Source organism: Lepidochelys olivacea, assembly GCF_965140295.1.
Source record: "Lepidochelys olivacea isolate rLepOli2 genome assembly, chromosome: 1".
NCBI lineage: Eukaryota > Metazoa > Chordata > Testudines > Cheloniidae > Lepidochelys > Lepidochelys olivacea.
Window position 1 is genome coordinate 134,484,041 of NC_140411.1, and position 21,378 is coordinate 134,505,418.

The 21,378-nt window shown below is 41.9% G+C and overlaps 1 protein-coding gene across 4 annotated transcripts in view; it reads left to right on the forward strand.

Moving 5' to 3' along the window:
• Positions 1–333: 333 nt before the first annotated feature.
• Positions 334–21,378, forward strand: part of WWC3 (WWC family member 3) — a 169,536-nt gene continuing 148,491 nt past the window's right edge. For 3 of the 4 annotated variants that reach the window (XM_084641561.1, XM_084641562.1, XM_084641563.1), the window contains exon 1: positions 334–551. In XM_084641561.1, coding sequence (XP_084497687.1) covers positions 349–551 — 203 coding nt within the window. In that variant the 5' untranslated portion in view covers positions 334–348. Of the gene's footprint in view, positions 552–930; positions 1,059–21,378 lie in introns of those variants that run through there. The other variant, XM_084641564.1, reaches the window with a different exon arrangement.

Genomic DNA, 21,378 nt, shown 5'->3' on the forward strand with positions numbered 1-21,378 from the left:
CCGGGAGGGGCCGGCCCTGGCGCAGGGAGGGAGGGAAGATGGCCGGGGCAGGCGCCGGGCTGGAGCGGGGGGAGCCGGCGGGGCTGTGAGCGGGGCGGGCGCTGGGCGACGCGGGCTCTCGGGGCCGCTGCCGGGCGGGGTTAGCGGCGGGGCTGGTCCCGGCTCGGAGCGGGGGAGGATGAGCCCGGCGCGGCGCTGCCGGAGCCGCCCGAGTCCCGCTCCCCGCGGGGCCGCTTGGTAGCGCTGGAGGCGGCGACGGCGGCGGGCGGCCGGGGCCCGGCAGCGGGGCCGGACGGGGAGCGGGCGGCGGCCGGGGCCGGGTGGCGGCGGCCGGGGAGCGGCGGGGCCATGCCGTGGGTGAGCGGCCGGCGGCGGCGGCAGCCGCCGCAGCAGGGAGCCGGGCAGCCGGCGGCGGGGGGCGGCCCGCGGGGCCGGGAGAGCTCGGAGCTGCCGCTGCCCGCGGGCTGGGAGGAGGCGAGAGACTTCGATGGGCGCGTCTTCTACATCGACCACAACACCCGGCAGACCTCGTGGATCGACCCCCGGGACAGGTAAGGGGCACCCACGCCGCCTGCACGGAGCCGGGGGGGGGGGGAGCACATGGGGTTGGAGCCTGGCGAGCCCCTGGTCACATCTGGCTGATGCCCCCTTGTTCCCACCTCCTCTTGGGGGGGGGGTCTCCATTGCCCCTTTGTGCTCCCTCCCAGCAGCCCGGGCTAGGGTGGATCGGCTGCCTCGCCTCAGCTTTGCTTTTGGAGGCTAGCGGGCCCGGGTTTCGAATCCAGCCCCTGCCCGCTCGCCCTCTCCGCGCTCACGCAGCCGAGCGGTCGGGAGGTGTGTGCGCGCTGGCTGGGGCCGTCACGCCTTCGCCGGGCTGCCCGCTCTGCTGGAGCCAGGTTCAGCCCGCACGGCACGGACAGAAAGAGACCTTCCAAGTTGCAAAACTGTCGCAGCGTTTCAGCTTGCAATAATGGGCTGAAGCCACCTGAAAGAGCAGCCGGTCGGCGGCACTCGATTTTATTGATCTGGCGATGGTGGTGGTTTGTCCGTTCCATGGTGTAAGTTTACAAGCCAAGGAAATCCAGAAAGGACACTTCCCGCAACAGATTTAAAAGGCTTGATTGGGTTTTTTAAGTCACGGGTTGCTCTAGTAATTTTTAACTCAATTCCCAATATGAAGTCAAAGGAACTCTTCTTGCTCTCATCGAAACTTCTGCAAACTGTTGTTTGTATTTCAGCATAAGCCTTTTAAAGAATTTGTAGTCGGGTGAAATATCACTTTGCTCTGAAGTGTGAAAGTGGAGATATTATTTGGTGCAGGGTGGTGTAGTTTAGAAGTACGGAGTTGTCACTTGTTGAAATCTAATACATTCCTTCTCAGAAGAACAGAAAAATGTTTAGGCCTCCTCCGATTTAAATATTCTTAAAGGGGCCCTGTGTGGAATCTTTGCTTCTCTGCTCTAGAAACCCCAAACAACTCCCACACCCGTTAAACTGCACTATTTTAGATGTAGCTGTGTTTTTAAAAGAAATGGAGCATAAAGTCTCTTACAGTGGATAGACTGACTGAGCTGCATAGCTTTATTCTGATACAGTACTCAGTCCCTGTAAACGCTTGCACATGCTTAACTTTACTTGCATGAATAATCACACTGACTTCTGAAGTGGACCAACTCACTTAAGTTAGGTGTGTGTGTTTGCAGGATCAGGTCCTCAGTCATTTCTGTATAGTATTAAGGTATCTTTTTACTTCCAATTTGTAAATATTATTTGAGCGGTAAAAACTTATTTTAGGAGACAAAGCAGCACTGTCTGTGGTTAGTGCCCATACATAGTTTTGTGAGTGGTGTATAACTAGAAGCCTGGAGTGTTTTCATTTTTCAAGTGCTATTATAGAATCCACTATAACTTTGCAGCATGACCATGCTGATTTATTAGCTGGTTTGAACAAATTGGAAACACAGGCGCTTGAGACATAATTATATAATATGATAGTTTACCTTATCAGAAGATAACATTTAGGGAGAAATTTGGTAAATTAGTGTTTTTCTAATCAATTTGAGGACTATGTGGGCTACTACAGATTTCTTTGGACTACATTGTCACAGAATGACTTCACATCTTTTGGGCTTGGTGGCATGTAATAAATAAGATTAAATGAACTCAATGAGTGAAAAAACATCAATTTTAAAAAATAGGTTTTTAGTATTTTTCATAAACTTGCATCAGCTAAATGAAGAATTTATTACAGTTTAAAGATTATGGAAGTATGTAACATTTATAGATGGTGTGGTCTGGTAAACACAATCTCACTTTGAAGAGTTGCTCTAAAAGTTTCCATGTAGAGTTACCGAACACAAGTGTCAGTATTTTAGATGTTGGTAAAATAAGAACATTTGCTGTATACTTTTCTATATTAAACAATTTTTTATAGTAAGTGAAAGTTAGAAAAGGACAGTTTGAACTTCAGCCAGAGCTACCTTGCCAGAAATATGCATGGAATGTTAAGCAGGCCACAGAAACATTTAAATGGAGTCTGGTTTAAAGACTGTAATAATAATTTGTTCAATTCCTGTTTTCTTGCACAATGGTACACTGCTGTTTTTGTAGGTAAATATTTATACAGTTTATACAGTTAGCTGTTTTATTTGAAAACAAAAGTTTGGCTTTTTCCGTATTCTATTGACTGTGTATATGTGTATCCTTTGTGTTCATGTACTGCAGTTTTGTGTATTCAGTTGGCATATAATTTTCTGCATTGATTGTATACTCTAATGCTGTTCATTTATTCTGAATATGCAGTGGTGTTACAGCCATCTAGGTCCCAGGATATTAGAGAGACAAGGTGGGTGAGGTTTAATGGCCCAATTTTTGGTTTTGAATATGCTACCTTCGGGGTGTTTGAAGGCAAGTATGTTTGTCTCAGTAGTCTGTCTCTCTCTTTGCTTTCACCTGAAATGTAATGGAAGGAGGAAGCCTTTCAATATGGTTCTTCGGAATATATGGAGCAAATATATAGAGTGCAGAGGAAAGAATTAAACAAGTCTTAGCATAACACCATTGAATTTTTTTCAGAGTAACAGCCGTGTTAGTCTGTATTCGCAAAAAGAAAAGGAGTACTTGTGGCACCTTAGAGACTAACCAATTTATTTGAGCATAAGCTTTCGTGAGCTACAGCTCACTGGCATCCGATGAAGTGAGCTGTAGCTCACGAAAGCTTATGCTCAAATAAATTGGTTAGTCTCTAAGGTGCCACAAGTACTCCTTTTCTTTTTACCATTGAATTTATGACTACATTTACTTCACTATGCTTCAAATTATCATATGCCTTAATTCTTTAAAATAATCTGGATGTTGTCTGATACGTGTATAGCTTTGTCCAAATACTAATTTAGATTAATGCTTAATCTTCCCTTGGTTCACCAAGAATGCATGAATATGTGGTACAGTTTATTCAGTGGAGATTGACACATTTAACTTGAAGCAAATACAAAGGTGATTTATATCAGGCCGGTGCCATCAACTGCTGCAGAATTTAAGCTTTCATTCTAGCCCTGTGGTTGCAAAGGTAACCTTTCAAATGCAAACTCAGGATAAACTGCTGCTATGTTATTTTACAGATAGACATCTTCAGAGTATGTTGCTGATTAGATGTTTCTTTGGAAATACTATTGAGTGAAAGCTGACCAGGCTTGTCAGTTTTCATTGCTGCTATTCAAAGTCTTCTGGGTGGCAGTGGAACAAATAAGAACTCAATTTTGCCAATGCTTGGGAAAGCCCTAAGCAGCTAGGAGACATATGTACTGTAGCTATTCATTTTTTGGGGAAAAGGACTTAACACCAAGTTGAGGGAGGGATAGGGTGAAAGTCTCCACAGTATGCATCTGATGAAGTGAGCTGTAGCTCACGAAAGCTTATGCTCAAATAAATTGGTTAGTCTCTAAGGTGCCACAAGTACTCTGAAACCTGTCAGGGTAGCAATAGTACATCTCTCCCCCCCACACCCGATCACATCAACCAGGAGATTGGGGGAGGAGTAAAGTAGCAGAAATTACTCCCCATTCCTGAAGCAGCCAAAAGGTGGTGGTGGGTTGGTTGTTTGTTTTTTTTTTTTTGGGGGGGGGGGTGGAGGAGGACAAACCCAGTATGTTTTTACTATCTAGCAGCCAAAAGGTATTAGGAAAAATTTGAAGCTTGGCCCACAGGCACCTCAAATTATCAGCCATCTACTAACTAGAGAATGATAGGAAAGATGGAGCCCAATTCCCAAGCACACATCAGGGACAGCATTATGTTAGGCATTCCAGCATGCTCCCCATTCCCAGCAGCTTGGGGCGTGGCTCTTCTTTTGGGCATTGCCTCCAGACAGTGTGGCGTGGGGTGTGTGTCTCAATCTTTTGTTTGAGTACAAACTTAAACCTACCACCAGTTGTTTGGTTAACAAATTGATCCCTGTGTCAGGGTGGGCAGGAGGGAGAGGGGCAAAGGTTAATGGGATAAGTTAGGAAAGCAGTATGTATACAGATTTTTTTGGAGGCAGAGGTGAGGACGAGATGCAAGAGAGAGGAGGAGGAGAACACAGTGAAAAGAGAGACGAGATGATGGTAGATGGAAAGAGAAAGAAGAGAACTGGAAACTGAATACAACTCAGGAAAAATACATTAGATCACTTATAGGAAAGAAAGTGGAGTAAAGTTAGGAAGGAAAACAAGGAATAATATGAGAGATGAAGTAAGGAAGGTCAGTGTCACAGGATGGTCTGCTTGCCACTGGGTGGTGCCTCGTGATGATTAGTTCTGCCTAGATTAGCAACCCCTTTCTGGTCTTCCCCCGTACAGTTCTTCTCCTGCTCACCAAGTCACCGTATGTCTACTGCATGACGCGGCCCTCCAGCGAGATCACACTATAATTTCCTCTTCATGGGGAGTCTTTCAAAGTCCTTCTGCACCCACAGCATCAGGCAGTCCTCAGATGACTGCCCTGACTATGTCACTCCTGCAGTGTCTCCAGCAGTCTTCGTATCAACTGCCCTTAACAAAACCACTCTGCAGTGGATGATTGGGAAACCAAGGCATACCTTCTACTCTGGGTTCCTGTTCAGGGCTCTGTGGTAAGCAGTTGGTCTGGGACTTCACCAATCTTATTGCCCTCTTCTTTTTCATCAGCCTTCTTAGTCAGACCCCTTTCTCTTAGCCCCATTAAGTAAACCCTTCCTCATGAGTAGTCCTATCTCCCATTCCTGCTCCCTTCCTGCAGGGAGAGAAGCTGAAGGCTTCATCCCTGTTGCCTCCCACCCTGTTGCAACTGCCAGCCTCCTACCTTTATAGAAGCCCTGCCTGCGCCCTCATAGGAGAGCTTCCCTATAATTAGGCCCTCCACACAGCCTAAATCTCCCCCATTTTGCAGTTTAATTGGTTGATGGGGCCCACCTAGCCTAATCAATTCTTTCAGAGCTGCTGTGGAGAGCACGTCCCAACACAGTCAGCCAAGCAGTTTTAGAGAGTATTTTATCTTTGAGATGGATCACTGCCTTGGTTGACAAAGATAATTGTGTTGTATTTAGACTTCTTAGCACTATATAAAATCAATGTGCTATGTATTAAATGGATTATAAATGATTAGATCTCAAAAATTATTAATGGATAATCATCAATGAATCTGAACTCCCCCATCTGTCTGTCTGTCTCTCCCTCTGTATTTATTATACCTGGGCTCTGTAGCATAGACATGGGCTATGTTGGCCAAAGGTAGATGCAGTGTATCTTGACAGAAGTTCTTCTGCCAGCATAGGAATACCACCTCCCTGAATGACATTAGTTAAGATGACAAAGAAGCATCTGCACTGGTGGTTTTGTCAGCCTAATTATCTTCAGGGTGTGTGTTTTTTTGTTCCACATTCCTAGCCAGCATAGCTCTTCTGACATACCTTTGTGGTGTAGACCAAGGCCATAGATTATAAACTCTTCACTGTGGGTCTTGATCAGTGGCTAGGGCGCTTAGATACTGTGGTAATACAAACGTTTCTTGTGACCGTTTTTTTCTGAGTTTGGCAAGGGGGTGGACTTTGTGTCAGGGATGTGCCTTTTTCTGTCCCTGTGAAAACTGTTGAAATTTGAAAAAGCCTTTGAAAAATTGCAGTTTGCACGTGCTCAGTAGAGATTTTGATTTTAGAAGCTAAATTATCTGAAGATTCTGTCTGCACTGAATGTGCTGCGACTTGGAGCTGAGCTGGACGTGCTCTGCAGTTGCAGATCTGGGCTGCTGCAGGCTGTGTTGGGCATGGGCACCTAAAGTTAAACTGAGAGATGGAGGTTTACCTTTCCTGTGCTCTTAGTGATGCCCTGTTGGCACCCATTCAGGCAGCATGGAGGCGAAGGTTACCTGATTTGAATGCAGAGGGGACAAAAGCTAGATTTGGAGGGGGAATAGTCTGAAGGAAATGGGGAGTGAATCCCAAGACTGAGAATGGAAGCTGGGTAAAGGGGGGTTGGGAAGGGGAAGAGGTGGACGTGAAGGAGACTGGGACCGGGAACCAGAGGGGAGGGGGAAAGAAATGAGGGGGTGGGGAGACATCTGCAGAAGAGCTAGGGTGTGGGGGAGAAATGGGACTAGTTGGACAAGGAGCTGGGATGGGGAAGAAGGGACACTGAGATTGGATTAGGAGCCTATGTGGAGGGAGACTGTGAGCCACTGACAGGGAACATGGATAGGGGAGCAGTGAGTGGAGTCAGGGTGGTGGGGGGGGAGGGGAGAGAAGAGAGAGATTGGGTAAAGAGTGGAGAGATTGGGCCAGGAGACTGGGTAGGAGTGGCAGAGTGAGACTGGGATGAGCAGTTTGGTGGGGTGAGACTAGGGCTTGGTGATCCTGGGATGAAAAGCCTGAGGTGTAGAGACCAGCTAAATAAGGAGAACGGGACTGGGAAGAGACAGGACCAGGACATGTTGGGAGGGATAGAGCAGAAAAGAACGGGATCACACTTGGATGGATGGGCACCAGCCACTCTTTCCACCAGACTCTCGGCCACTGAACCAAAGTGTAGTACAGACTGGCCCACTGAGGTTCCTCCCCCTCCTCAGCAGGCGTGCTAGAACTGTTTTTATAGTGGGGGTGCTGAGAGCCATTGAACCAAACTGTAAACCCTGTGTATAATGGAAACCACTTCAAGCCAGGGGGTGTGGCAGCACCACCTGAACCTCTGGTTCCAACACCTACGCTCCTCAGGTGGCAGCAGATCCCACCACTTGGTGTAGGGGTGGGATGTGAGGGCTAGGGAAGTGTATGGTGTGAAGCATGAGCATGTACAGATGTTCTGCAGAAGTGGTTTGGAGGTTGGAAGGTTTGCAGAGCCTGGGGATTGAAGGAAGAGAAAGGAGGTTCTCATGGTTTTAGGCAGTTGAATGTTGCTCTGGAGAATTGGATTCTATTCTCCCTCTGCCCCAGGTTCTGTCGCTTAAACCAGGCTTTTCACATGTGATCACTGATTGTGTAGTCCTCATTTTTTGGCTGCCTGACTTGAGACTCTGGAGTTTGATTTGCAGAAGTGCTGAGTACTCACAGCTGCAACTGAAGCCAGTGAGAGTTGCTCTTCGAACATTCTAGAGAACAGGTGATTTGCCTGGTGATTTCGACAGTATGGCCTGGGTTTCCTTCCTCCCCCGTCCCTCGTTTTTGCTCTGAATGCAGGAATTATACTTTTTATGACCTGTGTTATGCAAGTGGTCAGTCTAGATAATCACAGCTGTCCCATCTAGCTTTTAAAATATATTAATCTATTTCTTTAAATTGCTGGAGATGTATAGGTGCAAATATTTTTTACTCCAACTTGTTGGCCTGGGCCCTGATTCTCCCAACACACGCATGCTTAACTTGATACTTGTGAGTGACTTAAGTGTTTGAAGGATTGGGGCCAGAGATGTCAGGCTAGTCAGTGTTGGGTACTTTTTTAAACTTGATGTTTACTTAAAAATTGTAGCTTCTTTGTTACTCTTATTTGATAACTGAAATCTAGTTCATGGGTAATAATTTGAACATGATCTTTTTAACCCTCAGTGCATTGTCGTTTAGATACTTTGAAACAAGTGAGATGATTACAGTATTATTTTTGCCCAAATTATATGCCTGTTTTGAGGAAAAGTAGTTACGTGTTAATTCCATGTCCATTTGTTTCCTAATTAATAGCTTTGAAATCCTATGGTTTATCCAGCCTTGTTGAACACTGATGCTGTACCTCTTGTGGCAGAAGATTCTAACTATTACTGGCCTAAAATGTGTTGAGAGTAGTATTCTGGAATCGTAGAAGGTAGAGATGGAAGCTTCTCTCTAGATTATGCAGACCATTTCTCTCCAAAAAGTGAAGGATTGTTCCCTACAGTACAGTACAAATGATAGATTTGTATATTAAAAAGAACATTAGATTTTTAAGTTTAGATTGAGTGACACTAAACTTTGTGGTCAGGTTAGCCAATTTTTGCAGTAGCTTAAGAAGGAAAAAAAAAAATTAGAGTGCTGTGAAACCTTAACAAGCAGAAAGATGATAGGCTGCTAAATGTTTTGTCAGAGTTCACAGAAATGAGATTTTATTTTGTGCGCTTGATAAACTCATGCAGTTGTGCACTTCCAGATGATCTGCTGCTCAAATATATTTATCAGGAAAAATGTTCGTAGAATTCAGGGCTTTGCAGTGTTACGGCAATGATACAGGAATGTATGATAAGTGCTTACTCTTAGAAGGTCCTGGCTGTCTGTGGGGAGGTGGTGAGCACCCTTGAGTTGGACTTGAGGGCATTAGGCAGCTCTCAATATCTAGCCCTGAGCAGCCAAGTTTTGAACAGAAGGAATTTTTGGAAAATATTTGTTCTTGAGAATTTGAGACCTATCGCTGCTGAGTACTGATGGATGAAAGGTAATGCAGTTTAATCTTGGACAAAATGAGGATGCTTTCTTTAATAGCAAATGTGTGTAAGAGTTTTAAGGTAAGGCAAATTCAGAGAAATGTTAAACATGTCCTCAGATGATGGGACTTCAGATGCTGTTAAAAGTGTGAGCTGCAAGGGGTAGGGACTTTGGGCTAGTCTACACTGGCAATGCTGAAGTGCTGCCGCAGCAGCACTTTAACATGCCTTTTGTGGTCACAGTGGCTCTAAAAAAACCCCCACCTCAAGGAGGGGCTTAGCTCCCAGCACAGGGCACTGTTTACACTAGTGCTTTAGAGCGTTGCAACTTGCTGCTCTCAGGGGCGTGTTTTTTCACACCCCTGAGTGAGAAAGTTGCAGCGCTGTTAATTGCCAGTGTAGACAAGCCCTAAGTCTCTTTAATTGCATGTAAAATGCAATGTGCTCCAGAAGCACTTAGAAATAACACGCATGTAGGTGTTACTGAACAGGAACTTAAATATTAGCTTTTTAAAAAACGGTAGCTAGAATGCATATGTCATATAAAAGAACATTTTTACTCTGCTTCTCAGGTTCTATGATTAGCTGATTTAAGAATGAGTGACTTGAGATTTCAGTCCTGAGTATAAAATGTGGATTTAGGTTTCTGTCGTCTTGAGCAAACTTTAGTGTAGATTTAGAGACCATAGATATCAATTTAGTTTGTGTTAGAGCCAAAAATGTAGTTTGTTTAGAGTATGAAGTATAACAGTGTACAAACAGAAGAACAAATCCTTTACAGGCAAGAAAAAAAGTGTAGGAATTTGTCTATAGTGGATAAAACCCCACTATATTTACCCTGTCCTTCATAAACTATTAAATATAATGCTTGATTCATGGGGCTTCTAATATTGTGGTGGGAGTGTATGGGGGAGTACTTTTATAAAGGTATGTATGGGTCTCTACAGAAATACATTTAATTGCTTTTTTGGCAGAACAAAATAAAACTACTATTTTTGCCTACAGTTTAAAAATAGAACTTCCTGAATATCATGTCTGCTAAGATGTGACAACTTGCATTCTTCAGCAGAGCAAGCAAGTGCCACAGATTCTTAACATTGGGTCTTTAGTTTGACTGCAGCATTGACCAATGAAAATAGAAATGTAGGTGTTTTCTCATCTCTCTCAATCTTCCCAATCGAATATAGACTAGGGTAGCATCTGTACTAGTCGAAGCAAGATAAAAAGAGAAACAAAAGTTACAAAAAGGCTGGATTAGGGCTAGCCTACAGGGAATAATGTTTCTCATGTTTCTGCAGTAGGATTCTTGTTTGTTTTTGTTTGCAGTAGCACCTAGGGGCCCCAAACAAAACTGGTGGCCTATTTTGCTAGGTGCAGTGCAAACATCAAAGACATTTCCCGTCTGAGTGCGCTTAAAGTCTAAATGTGGACAAGATGCCACAGAGGTGTGGGGAAACAAAATGAGGTAGAGGGGCAGGGGAAGAGGTTGAAATATTAGGAACGCTAGATATCCTATTTAAGGTCTTTCTACACATGGACTTGCATTGGTTTAACTAAAGGTGTGTTTTAAAAGTGACTTAAAAAACCTGGTGTGAATCCATTTTAAAATGGCTTATATCGATTGAGCTTAAGTTGGTAAGGAATTGACTTCGTTTTAAATTGACTCATCAATTTATCTTAATTTAAGATATCCCTATGTGGATACCAGTCTAACTAAACTGATCTTAAAAAAAAGACAAGTCTTATATTACGTATAATATGGAGGCTTAAGTTTTTGAATAAAAATAAGATGGGTGTATGAGGGATAATAATGAATCACTAAATAGGTCATGTGCTTAGTAATTATCATTAGATAGTTGTATCATGGTAAAGGTGGATCTTTGGAAGGGGTTTTAAGGGCAGGGTACTGCGTGTGTGAATCATTTGGGGGAGGGCATTCCAGTCACTGAGGTTAGCAAGGAAGGAGGCATGAAGGTGTGTGTGGTAAAAGTGGACAAGTGAAGGATGGAGGCGGACATCCTTGGCAGAGTAAAGGGTGTGTGTGATACAGTGAGATAGAAGAAGGGCCTTGATGGTAGGGACCAAAAGTTTGTAAGGGAGAGCCAATGGAAGTAGTTAAAGTTCATGTGAGGAGAGGGAGGTACTGTGATCAAAGTGGTAGGCTAAGGTGATTATTCTGGCAGTAGTAATTTGAATTAGATGCTTGAAATTTTTCAAAATTTTTCGGTGTGGGCTTGTATGGAGCAAGATTGGAATACTCAAGGTCAGAGAGGATGCGATTACAATAATTGAGGCACGAGATGATAGATGAAAGCTTTGATGCACTGAATAGAGAAAAGTGCTGGATGTCTTTGTTTGCTTCATTGCTAGTAATAGGAGTATTTCATGCCAAGGAGAGTACTTCTGATTCTGGAACAATGGGCCATGGATCAGTGAGGAAACTTGAACATGAAAGTAGATCTTGGTTAGCCATGTCTGGAGATTCTGGATAGTTTTCTGACCTGATTTTTGTTGTGTCCTCACCCTTTCTAGGTAGATAATTTTAATCGGTTCTACCAACAAGTTGTAGTACATACCACTTTTAATAGTCCATTGAGTCATTTCTGTCATCCATTGTGTGCTCTTGTCCTGTACTCTTCATGTCACCATTGAGATAGTATATTAAGGTGTGTTTTTTTTTTAAACCTACAATAAAAGGGTGGTTTGTGCATGTAGCAAAGACTAGTGCAATATCTCATAGTTATTTATATAGCACCGACAATGTGTGTGGCACGTTATAGAAAAGGGATTATGGCAGCAGTGTTTTGAACTGGAATTCAATTTTGAAATTTAAGATGCTTATATGAAGGATTGTTTAGATTGTATTTTTTAAAAAAAGCTTTAAAATAAAAAATGAACTAAAAGTTTTATATGAAAGGGAAGATTGTGTAGAGATAAGTCATTTAGTTGATGTTGAGAAAACAATGTAGGCGTTTGTTTAATCAATAATCTCCAGTTGCTCAGCTTTTGTTTCCCCAATAACTAAAGGAATTATGCCTCCCTGACTGAAGGTGAAGTCATATAAACATCAAGATCTGTTCTTGTGGATGTTATATGTGGTTCAAAAAATAGTGAAATAGTAAAATTACTTCTATTAAAATTAGTTGGTTTTAAACATACTATTAAAAGCAATATAGCAATTTAAAATACGTTCAGAATGCAATAATTGTGGGTATTTAATGTTGTAGGGTACTCGGATTTTAAAATACAAAAGAAACCTTTAGTAGTTCAACAGGCTTCCATCACGTGCCGGAGAGAGCTGACATTGACAATTCACTGTTAATATTGTGATAGGTTTTGTAATCCCATAAAGTATCTTGGGGGGGGGGCATTGTAATAAATTTATGAATAATTTTTGTATGGTTGTGTTCTGCTACATGGGGGAGGATTACTACAGCTCATCGAGGAACTAAAACTGTGTGTGTAGGGGTGATTAAAGTGAGTTACTGAGACTAAATAACTTTAGAGAGGTATAGGGTAGCCAGGTGCCCAGTTTTTGACTGGAAAGTCTGATTGAAAAGTGGACCTGACAGTGTCCAGTCAGCTCTACTGACTGGACACCTCAAGTTCGGTTGCTACAAGCGGGGGAGGCAGGGATGCGCTTGGTCATCACCTGCTACAGCCCCTAGTCAGCTGGGGCTGCCTCCTACCTTCGTTGGGCAGCTGTTCCAGCCCAGCCCCTCAGGCAGCTCCGTCCTGGCCCGGAGGGTCAGAGGGGAAAAGCAGCGAGTGATTGGGAAGGGGGGAAGAGGAGTGGACAGGTGGTGGGGCCTCAGGGGAAGAGGCGGGTCAGGGGTGGGAGCTCGGGGGTAGGGGCAGGGCTTTGGGGGTAATAGTTGGGGCAGGGGTGGGGCCTCGGGGGAAGAGGCAGGGCTGGAGTGTCCAGTTTTTAAATATTACCAAGTTGGCAACCCTAGAGAGGTACCACCCCTTGGAATGGCTTGCATGTATTGGTTCAGGCTGGGTTTTCCAGAGACTCAAACAAAGAAAGGGCTTTTGATGTAAAAAAGCTGAGTTTAAAAGACCAAGGGCCTTCTTTCTGATTCCGCAAATGGACAGAATCTTCTATCCATGGGTGGCCCTAGCCCTTGTGGAATGGTTGGAGGACTTCATCTTACTAAGGCCCCGCAAAATTTTGGCCTATGCCCCATAAGACCTCTGGTAAGCTTTAAGCATGCAAATAGAATTTTTAGTGTTTTATATGTTTTTTTCTGTAGTGCTTTTACCTTAAGAATAAATGTCTTTGCTTAGAAAGAGTTGTGTAGTAACTGGGAACTGCTAGTAATACGCTGTTCATTGCTCTTGGAGACAAAACAATTCACGGGTGCTGGCTGTTAGCACCAGCAAGTCTGTCTGCCTGTCACAGTGTATGGGAGGGAGATGTGCAGCCTTAAAACCTGCTGGTCAGAAGGGAGTGGGAGAAAGGTCCTTACCCAGACATAGGTGATGGCAGCAGACCTGAAACCTGACTGGGTTTCCAGTTGAGTGGACCATGCGGGTCAGGGGATGCAGTTATAGTTACCCTGAAGCTTTGATGAATATTACTCAGAATGAATGTAAGGGTTTTACCAGAAGATAATTTGTCTAATTTCTAGCCAAACTTAAAGCCCTGATACTACTTACACATGTGCTTACCTTGAGTAAAGTTAAGTATATGCAGCAGTAGGCTTGGCAGAATTTAATTTTAATTTTTAAAATAATTTCAGTGGATAATATCAGTCTATTTTTAATCATTTTTTCCTTTTTTTATCAATTTAAATTTTCACAGTTGTGGAAAATATTCGAGGGAGTGTCAGACAATAATTATTTAATGACCATAGATGTTGAGATTCAAAAAGTTAAAGCTTTGTCACTGTTAAACATATTGTCAACATCACATGCAAAATATGCAGAGTAATATCCTTAAATCAAGCTATCATTCTCAAGCAACATAGGGTGAAAGGCTAAGCTTAAGTGTTGCCAGTTTTAAAAGTTATGTATTCTTTTTTGTGAAACAGGCATGTTGACAATCATTTTGAATTGCACTCCCTCGTTTTCGCCGTCAGTGCATAATTTATGTAAGAAAAAGTTTGAAAGGCTTATTGCGTGTTTACTGCAGAAGTACAAGTAGTGTCTCCAGGGTTGAGGTTGCCTTGAGATTGGTGCTTAAATAGCATTAAAATTCCTCTGTTTTACATTTAAGTGTTTGAATTTACTCTTTTCTTTTCCTTTTGTGGATACAGTCTGACGCGGCTGCTGCTCTGAAACCTGAATTTACTCTCTGTATTTTGTACAATAACTCCTCATTGGACAATTGAATCTTCAGTGTCATTAGTTTAGAAGGATATTTACCAACTTGCAGGAGAAATCTGGAAATATTCTCCTATGAAATGTTGCCCTGATTTCTTCTTATTTATTTGAGTTCTTCTAGCTAAATAACCAGTCTCCACAAACACCAAACTATCTCTACTTTCTCTCTCTGATGACATGTAGAAGCGATTATACTCGGAGTTTCTGTTTCATTGGCCTCTGTCCTTTGCATACTAGTTTAGACTTCCGTTTTATTTCACATAGGCTACCAAATAGCTCTTAGATTGTATCGACTTTTGGTTACCAGTGACCTGTTCTGGTTTTAGACTAATGACCTAAGTTTTAATCTCATTGCCAAAGCCCTCTCTTATGTATTGCTTCCCCCCATTAGATACTTGATTAGCTTGTCAGTATAAACTAAAGGAGAATACTATGTGTGGTTTTTTTCTAATGTGGCTTGATTTAAAATTTTGGCTAAGAAGTTTCAGCAGTCTGTATTCTGCTTTTATAAAATCTGTGAACCATTCTGTCATTACAACTTTGCCATAATAAATCACTGACATTTTTGCTACATGTATCATGTCTAATACACAAAAATGCCTGTATTTTTTTAGATTTTCCACATTTAACCATTTCCCAGATTTCTTTAAAACAAATACTTTGTTCAGATACTTGGTTTATACTTTCTGAAGTCAACTGGTAAATCTTAGGGAAGTACAGTGAGAGTGTGTGTCTGTCTGTCTATTTATCTAATCACCTTTTAGATGTATGAAAAGGGAATCCTGTGCCTCTGTTTAAGGGAAAGAAGTTATGGAACTTAAGAAACATTTTATTTTATTTAAAAATCTCTGGTGCCATGTAAAAGAACCATGGAAAATATGTCCTTGTCATGGAAAGGTCTCTCCTCTCCCCACCCCCTCCTTTCTGTAGATGGAGTCCTTCAGAATATGCGTTTGTAAATTTGTCAGTCATGTATTTAGCGGATGGTAAGATGATCATGTTTTATATCGGGGAAAAATAATTTCTCTTGTTAGCCTTGTATTTGATCTGTGGTACCTGTTTTGGTATTGTAGTTGGAAAACTCAGTAGCAATGGTAATATCTCAATTTCTATAGTAGGCTGTGTCTTCACTAGGATAAAGGTGTGTGCCTGCGTGAATATGTGCATCCCTCCCCCCTTTGATTGTACCTCAGGTTAGCTAGCTCAAGTTAAGAATATACCTTTTTTCTGTAATCTAAAAGTAGTAAATATGGCATGCATCATTTTTGTAAGACCAAGTTCTTGAAAAAAATTGAGTACCTCTCAGATGTGTGATTCTAACTGGGAAGATTTTGCTCAGATCCTTGACCCCATGTTTTGGTTAGGCTTTATATAAATGTCTATATATTAGCAAGCATGTTTTAAAAAATATATTTGAGTATAAAAATTAGCTCTCTTATTTGAAAAATAAGTCAGACCTGTGCCTCAAGGTCCAAGTGAAACTGCTGCTCAGATGAGACTCTAAGAAGGTATTTATATGGTGAAGAATGAATGGCATGCCTTCTCTAACTCCCACAGGCTGTTTATTTCCAAGGTATCAGACAGGGCTGTATATGTTGCATGCGCTCTCTCTCTCTCTCTCCAGATATGAATGTTTCTCTCTCAGCAAACCCATAAAAAGCCCTTACCCCAATGGGAAAAAAAAAATGACAGAGGTAATTACACATTTCTTTTGTTCTCATTTAATGTGATACATGTATGGGTTCTTTATGCTTTGTAAGTTAAGGGTATTTTAATCATTGTTTTTTGAGTAGCATAGTTTGGAATTTCCTGTTCACATTTTACTACAATGGTTTGTTTAAAATGATAGACCACAGTCTTTTTCCTGACCTAAAACTAGATTAGCCTTGAATATTGAAGAGAAGTATAACAAATAAGAATTGATTGTATTTGCTTATGTTGTGAAGAGAGGGATTTTACTACAATGGACTCAGTAATAGCAAATACCATAAGTTGTTTCTTAAATATTTATGAAAACAAATAAACACAATTACTGTATGAATGTTCAGGTCCCCAAATTTATATTTCTTTGATTCTCCATGGCAGGCCATTTTTAATCAGGACAGCTATTTTTAAAAAGTACTTTACCTGCCTACTGGGGCATGAAATTCAGTGTTACCAGCAATTGTTTTCTTGCCTTCCCTTGTAACTATGTTAAATGCAATAAAACGACTTTAACTTTGTATTAAAGTTGTAAACTGAAGCATTCAGATGTCAGGAAATACCAACATTGTGGATAGAAGGTGCTTTGCTCTCCTGCACCCCTGGTGATTGCCTTGAATAAACATTAGGATGGTCTTTAATTGTGTCAACCTGTTTTAAAATAACAAAGAAAAAAATCTATCTTAGATGTATACATAAGTGTAGCATCTTTTAATGTGTGTAATTCTGGTATGCTTAAATAGATTTCCTTATCGTAACATTACTAATATATGTACATGTGTTCTGGTCCCAAGATATGTGGAAAGTTATGTGATAAATTTATTTTCAGGTAACTTAGGCCTATAGGCACTTGGTATTACATGGGGAGGTAACAAATACAGTTTCAACTTGTTTTAAAATCTAAAAAAATCTTAAAGTAGTTTTTCTATACCATATATGGCATATCCAGAATAAATGATGGTGTATCATCAAGGTTTTTTCTGCATTTTTTTGGACTGACCTACCTAACTTGCTCATAGCTTTGCCATCCATAATGAATAATACGACTATTGCAAACTCATGGTGGCATAAACTTTCTAACACATAATCATGTATATTTGTGTGTGTGTAAATATGTATGTAACAATACCACATGCACTCTAAGTGAATTAAATTTTCAAGCCATGATATTTCAAATGTTTAAAGTTATGGATTCCATAGCTGATATGACACACACAGGTATGTCACTACAAGAGTGTTACCAGTTAAAATACTCAGCTGTTATGGTATTTCTAGCTCAGCATCTAGCTCCGTTCACATAAATAGGACCTGTTGTGGATTTATAAAGGAAATATTTAATGTATTTTTAAAGAAAATAGCTTTGGAAGGGAAAATATTTGGGTAACTTGCATGTGAATGTCTAGGACAGGGTGGGAGGTCCATTGCAGAGTACTGGGTTTGATGTTTGGTTCTATTCAGAGAATTCTGAAAGAATCATGTGGCAGGAGTTACGCAGAAAATGTTACTGTTTTTCACATGTATGTCTGTGTTCTGTACACTTTTTGCCTTTTGCCAGCTTTTAGTACTCAGTCCACTAAATGCAAATTTATCCTTAGTACACATGATTAAAATCTTAACCACTTCCTTGCCTAAAACTGCAATCATAAGAAATTGGCAGTATTATTGACTCTTCAAATTATGCTTCTGATTTAGAACTTTATGGTGGAGACTTTACTCTAAGCATACTGTTTTGCACTTACCAATATTGTCTCCAGAACTGAAAGGAAACATTTGACTTCCTATATAAGCTTCTTGACTGCTCTGTCTTGATTTGAACTTAATTTATGTAATGTTTTTATTTATTGGTAGTTCTATGTAAAATGAATTAGCCTTCTATTTAAATTGCACAACAACTCTCCTTTTTATTGGAGTTCCGGTGTTGCAGAGCAGTGTAAACAAACTTGTTTGTCTTAGCGATTGACTGAAAGAGAAGTGGGACTGAGTGGACTTGTAGGCTCTAATGTTTTACTTTGTTTTGAGTGCAGTTATGTAAACAAAATTCTACATTTGTGAGTTGCTCTTTCACTACAGAGATTGCACTACAGTACTTGTATGAGGTGAGCTGAAAAATACTATTTCTTTGTTTATCTTTTTTACAGTGCAAATATTTGTAATAAAAAAAATATAAAGTGAACACTGTACACTTTGTATTCTGTGTTGTAATTGAAATCTATATACTTGAAAATGTAGACAAACATCCAAAGATATTTATAATTTTCAGTTGGTATTCTATTACTGTTAACCAGTGCGATTAAAACTGGGATTAATCGCGATTAATTTTTTAAATCAAGTTAATTTGTTTTGAGTTAATCATTTGAGTTAACTGTGATTAATTGACAGCCCTACTTTTTTATTTTAATTTTTTAAAAGGTAGGAGATATGGTACTTTATCGTGTGTGTGTGTGTGTGTGTATTTGTACACATTCAGTTTCTACCAGCACTGGTTAAGTGGACGTATCAACAATCTCTAACACACATTCATGAATAAACACCACTACAATGCAAATTAATTCACTGTATAGTGGAGAACAGTCATTAAAGCCCTTGTGAACTAACTTTAAAGCCAGGGGCTTTGAATGTTGTAAGCATGTGAGTTGATGGAACTGATCACCCCAGTCTAATAGTGGGTTTCAAAGAGTTTGGAAAGCTGGAGTCATTTTTCTGATTGACAAACAAAAAACAAAAAAGAGACTGCACTGAAGAAAAGAGATAGAAGACCACATTGGTAAAATCGTATCCTGACAGTTAAAAAAAAAAAAAAATGGTTTGTTTCTAATACACAATCAAAATTTGTGTCAGTGTGAAATCATATGCATCAAAAGAGCAAAGGAATGTAGTTTCATTTGCCATTAATGTGAAAAGATGCAAGAGTATAAATGACCTTGAAGGTGAAGGTGTATGTGTTCGGGAATATTTTTTATGATCTTTTTGTTATGGACATTGAGGTTAGCGGAAATTAAAACAGTATATGTTCAAGATAAGGGAAGAATGTCGTGAGCTTGAGTAGAAAGTGCAACATGCCGTACAGTTTACTAAAGATAGAGTGAATGAGTTTTTATTGTTGAGCATTTTGAGGAGGCCCTGCCCCTCAAAAAACAAAAACAGAACAGAGAGAAAGAAAAGCAGCTGTAAAGGATGCCTGGAACTATTTTATTTTTTCTTCAGAATAAGATTCTGATAGATGCTAAATTCTGCTCGATAATCTTATTCCAGTTTACTATCCTTTTTAATACTTAGGGACCTGATAAACATGAAAGCAATTTCTGCTCAAGAATGGCATTTGTGTAACAATTGTCTCCTTCTAAAATTTAACTATGGGCAATAGCTTTTTGAAATATTTCATAACTGTATACTATTGCTCCTGATTTTGCATAAAATTGTTTTGGCACAGCAAACAACAAATTGTATTTTATCCTTTTTAAGAGTTCTAAATTAACCCTGCTTGGCAGATTTTTCACTGCAAACTCTTCCTAGCTCCTAATTCAGTTGTTGGCATTCCTTTAATTTTCGGAGCCAGAGTAAATGTTGAATAGTACTTCTTTTCTGAGTTGGCAGAGTTTTGAGACATGCAGACAATTTAGTCAATGGGAACTTGGCCTGTTTCATGATTCTTTACATTTCAAGACTGTGTGGCATCACTGTTGCCACCTCAAGAAGTGACATGTTGTGCAGACCGATAGTGACACAATTGCTTGCACATTAGTCTATATTCAAGTGTATTTCTTTGTATTTCTTGGCTGTATATGTGCCAGAAAGGAGTGAAGATCAGTATTACACTCAGGAGTGTGTTGACTGATAGCTATAAAATCAGTGTAATATAATTGCTCCTTACATGGGAGAAAACATTTAATAGCCTCCATAAAAATAATTTAATACAAGACTTGAGACATCTGCACTGCACTGGTGAGTAAGAGGCTTTGTCTGATGAGTGGGGATGGAGAGGAGGGGCTAAGCCATTGATTTCTGCAAATTTCATTTTCCATTAAAAAGTTTGTTACTTTTTCTATAACACTGAAAATGGATACCAGTGGTCACCAACTGGTAGATCATGATCAACTGGTTGATCCTCGAGCCTCTGCCAGTCGATCGCGATCTCCGGCCACTTAAAGTTCAGCAGCACAGCTGGTCTAAGGCAGACTCCCTGCCTGCCTCGGCCCCATGCTGCTCCCGGAAGTGGCTGGCATGTCTCTGCGGCCCCTGAGGGAGGACAGGTGGTGGGAGGCGGCTCTGCGTGCTGCCACTGCCTCCACCCCCCAGCGACGACTCCACAGCTCCCATTGGCCAGGAACTGTGGCCAATGGGAGCTGTGGGGGCATCTCTTGAGGCTGGCTGCGGGCAGCAGGTCTCCGTGTGCTGCCCACACCTGCAAGCACTGCCCTGTAGCTCCCATTGGCTGTAGTTCCCGGCCAATGGAAGCTGTGGAGTTGGCGCTGGGGTGGGGGCAGCGACAGCGTGTGGAGCCGCCTGCCTCCCCCCCCCTGGCCCCCGGGGGCCTAAGAGACATGCCAGCTGCTTCCAGGTATGGCGTGGGGCTAGGGCAGGCAGGGAGCCTACCTTAGCCCCGCTGCACCACTGACCAGCAGCCGCCTGTAGTAAGCACCTCCCAGCTGGAGCCTACACCTCACCCCCCACCCCAGCCCAGAGTGCCTTCCTGCACACAAACTCCCTCCCAGTCCCCACAACCCTCCCGGACCACAACCCCCTGCCCTGAGCCCACACTCTGCACCCCCTCCTGCACTCCAACCCTCTGCCCCAGCCCAGAGCCCCCTCCTGCACCCAAACTTCCTCCCAGACCCTGCACCTCCTCCTGCACCCCAACCCCCTGCTCTGAGTTTGCACCCAAACTCTCTCCCAGAGCTTGCACCCCTCACACCAACCTCCTGCCCCAGCCCGGAGCTGCCTCCTACACTCCAAACCCTTTGGCTCCAGCCCAGAGCCTGCAGCCCGTCCTGCACCCCAACTCACTGCCCCAGCCCAGTGATAGTGAGTGAGAGGGAGAGTGAGCGATGGAGGGGGGATGGAGTGAGCAGGGGCATGGTTAGATCCTGGGTTGGTCTTAAATTCAAAAGTGATCTTGAGTGTAAAAAGATTGGAGACCACTGGTGTATACGGACAGGTGTGAAGTCAAGCTCCTTGACTCAAGGGGTTTATAATCTGTACAGATAACGTATGGAGGAGGATTGGATGCAGTGAAATTCAGTTTTATTGAATGGTGATTAAGGATTGTTAGGTTTCAGAGTAACAGCCGTGTTAGTCTGTATCTGCAAAAAGAACAGGAGTACTTGTGGCACCTTAGAGACTAACCAATTTATTTGAGCATAAGCTTTTGTGGGCTAAAACCCACTTCATCGGATGCATGCAGTGGGAAATACAGTAGGAAGATATATACACAGAAAATATGAAACAATGGGTGTTATC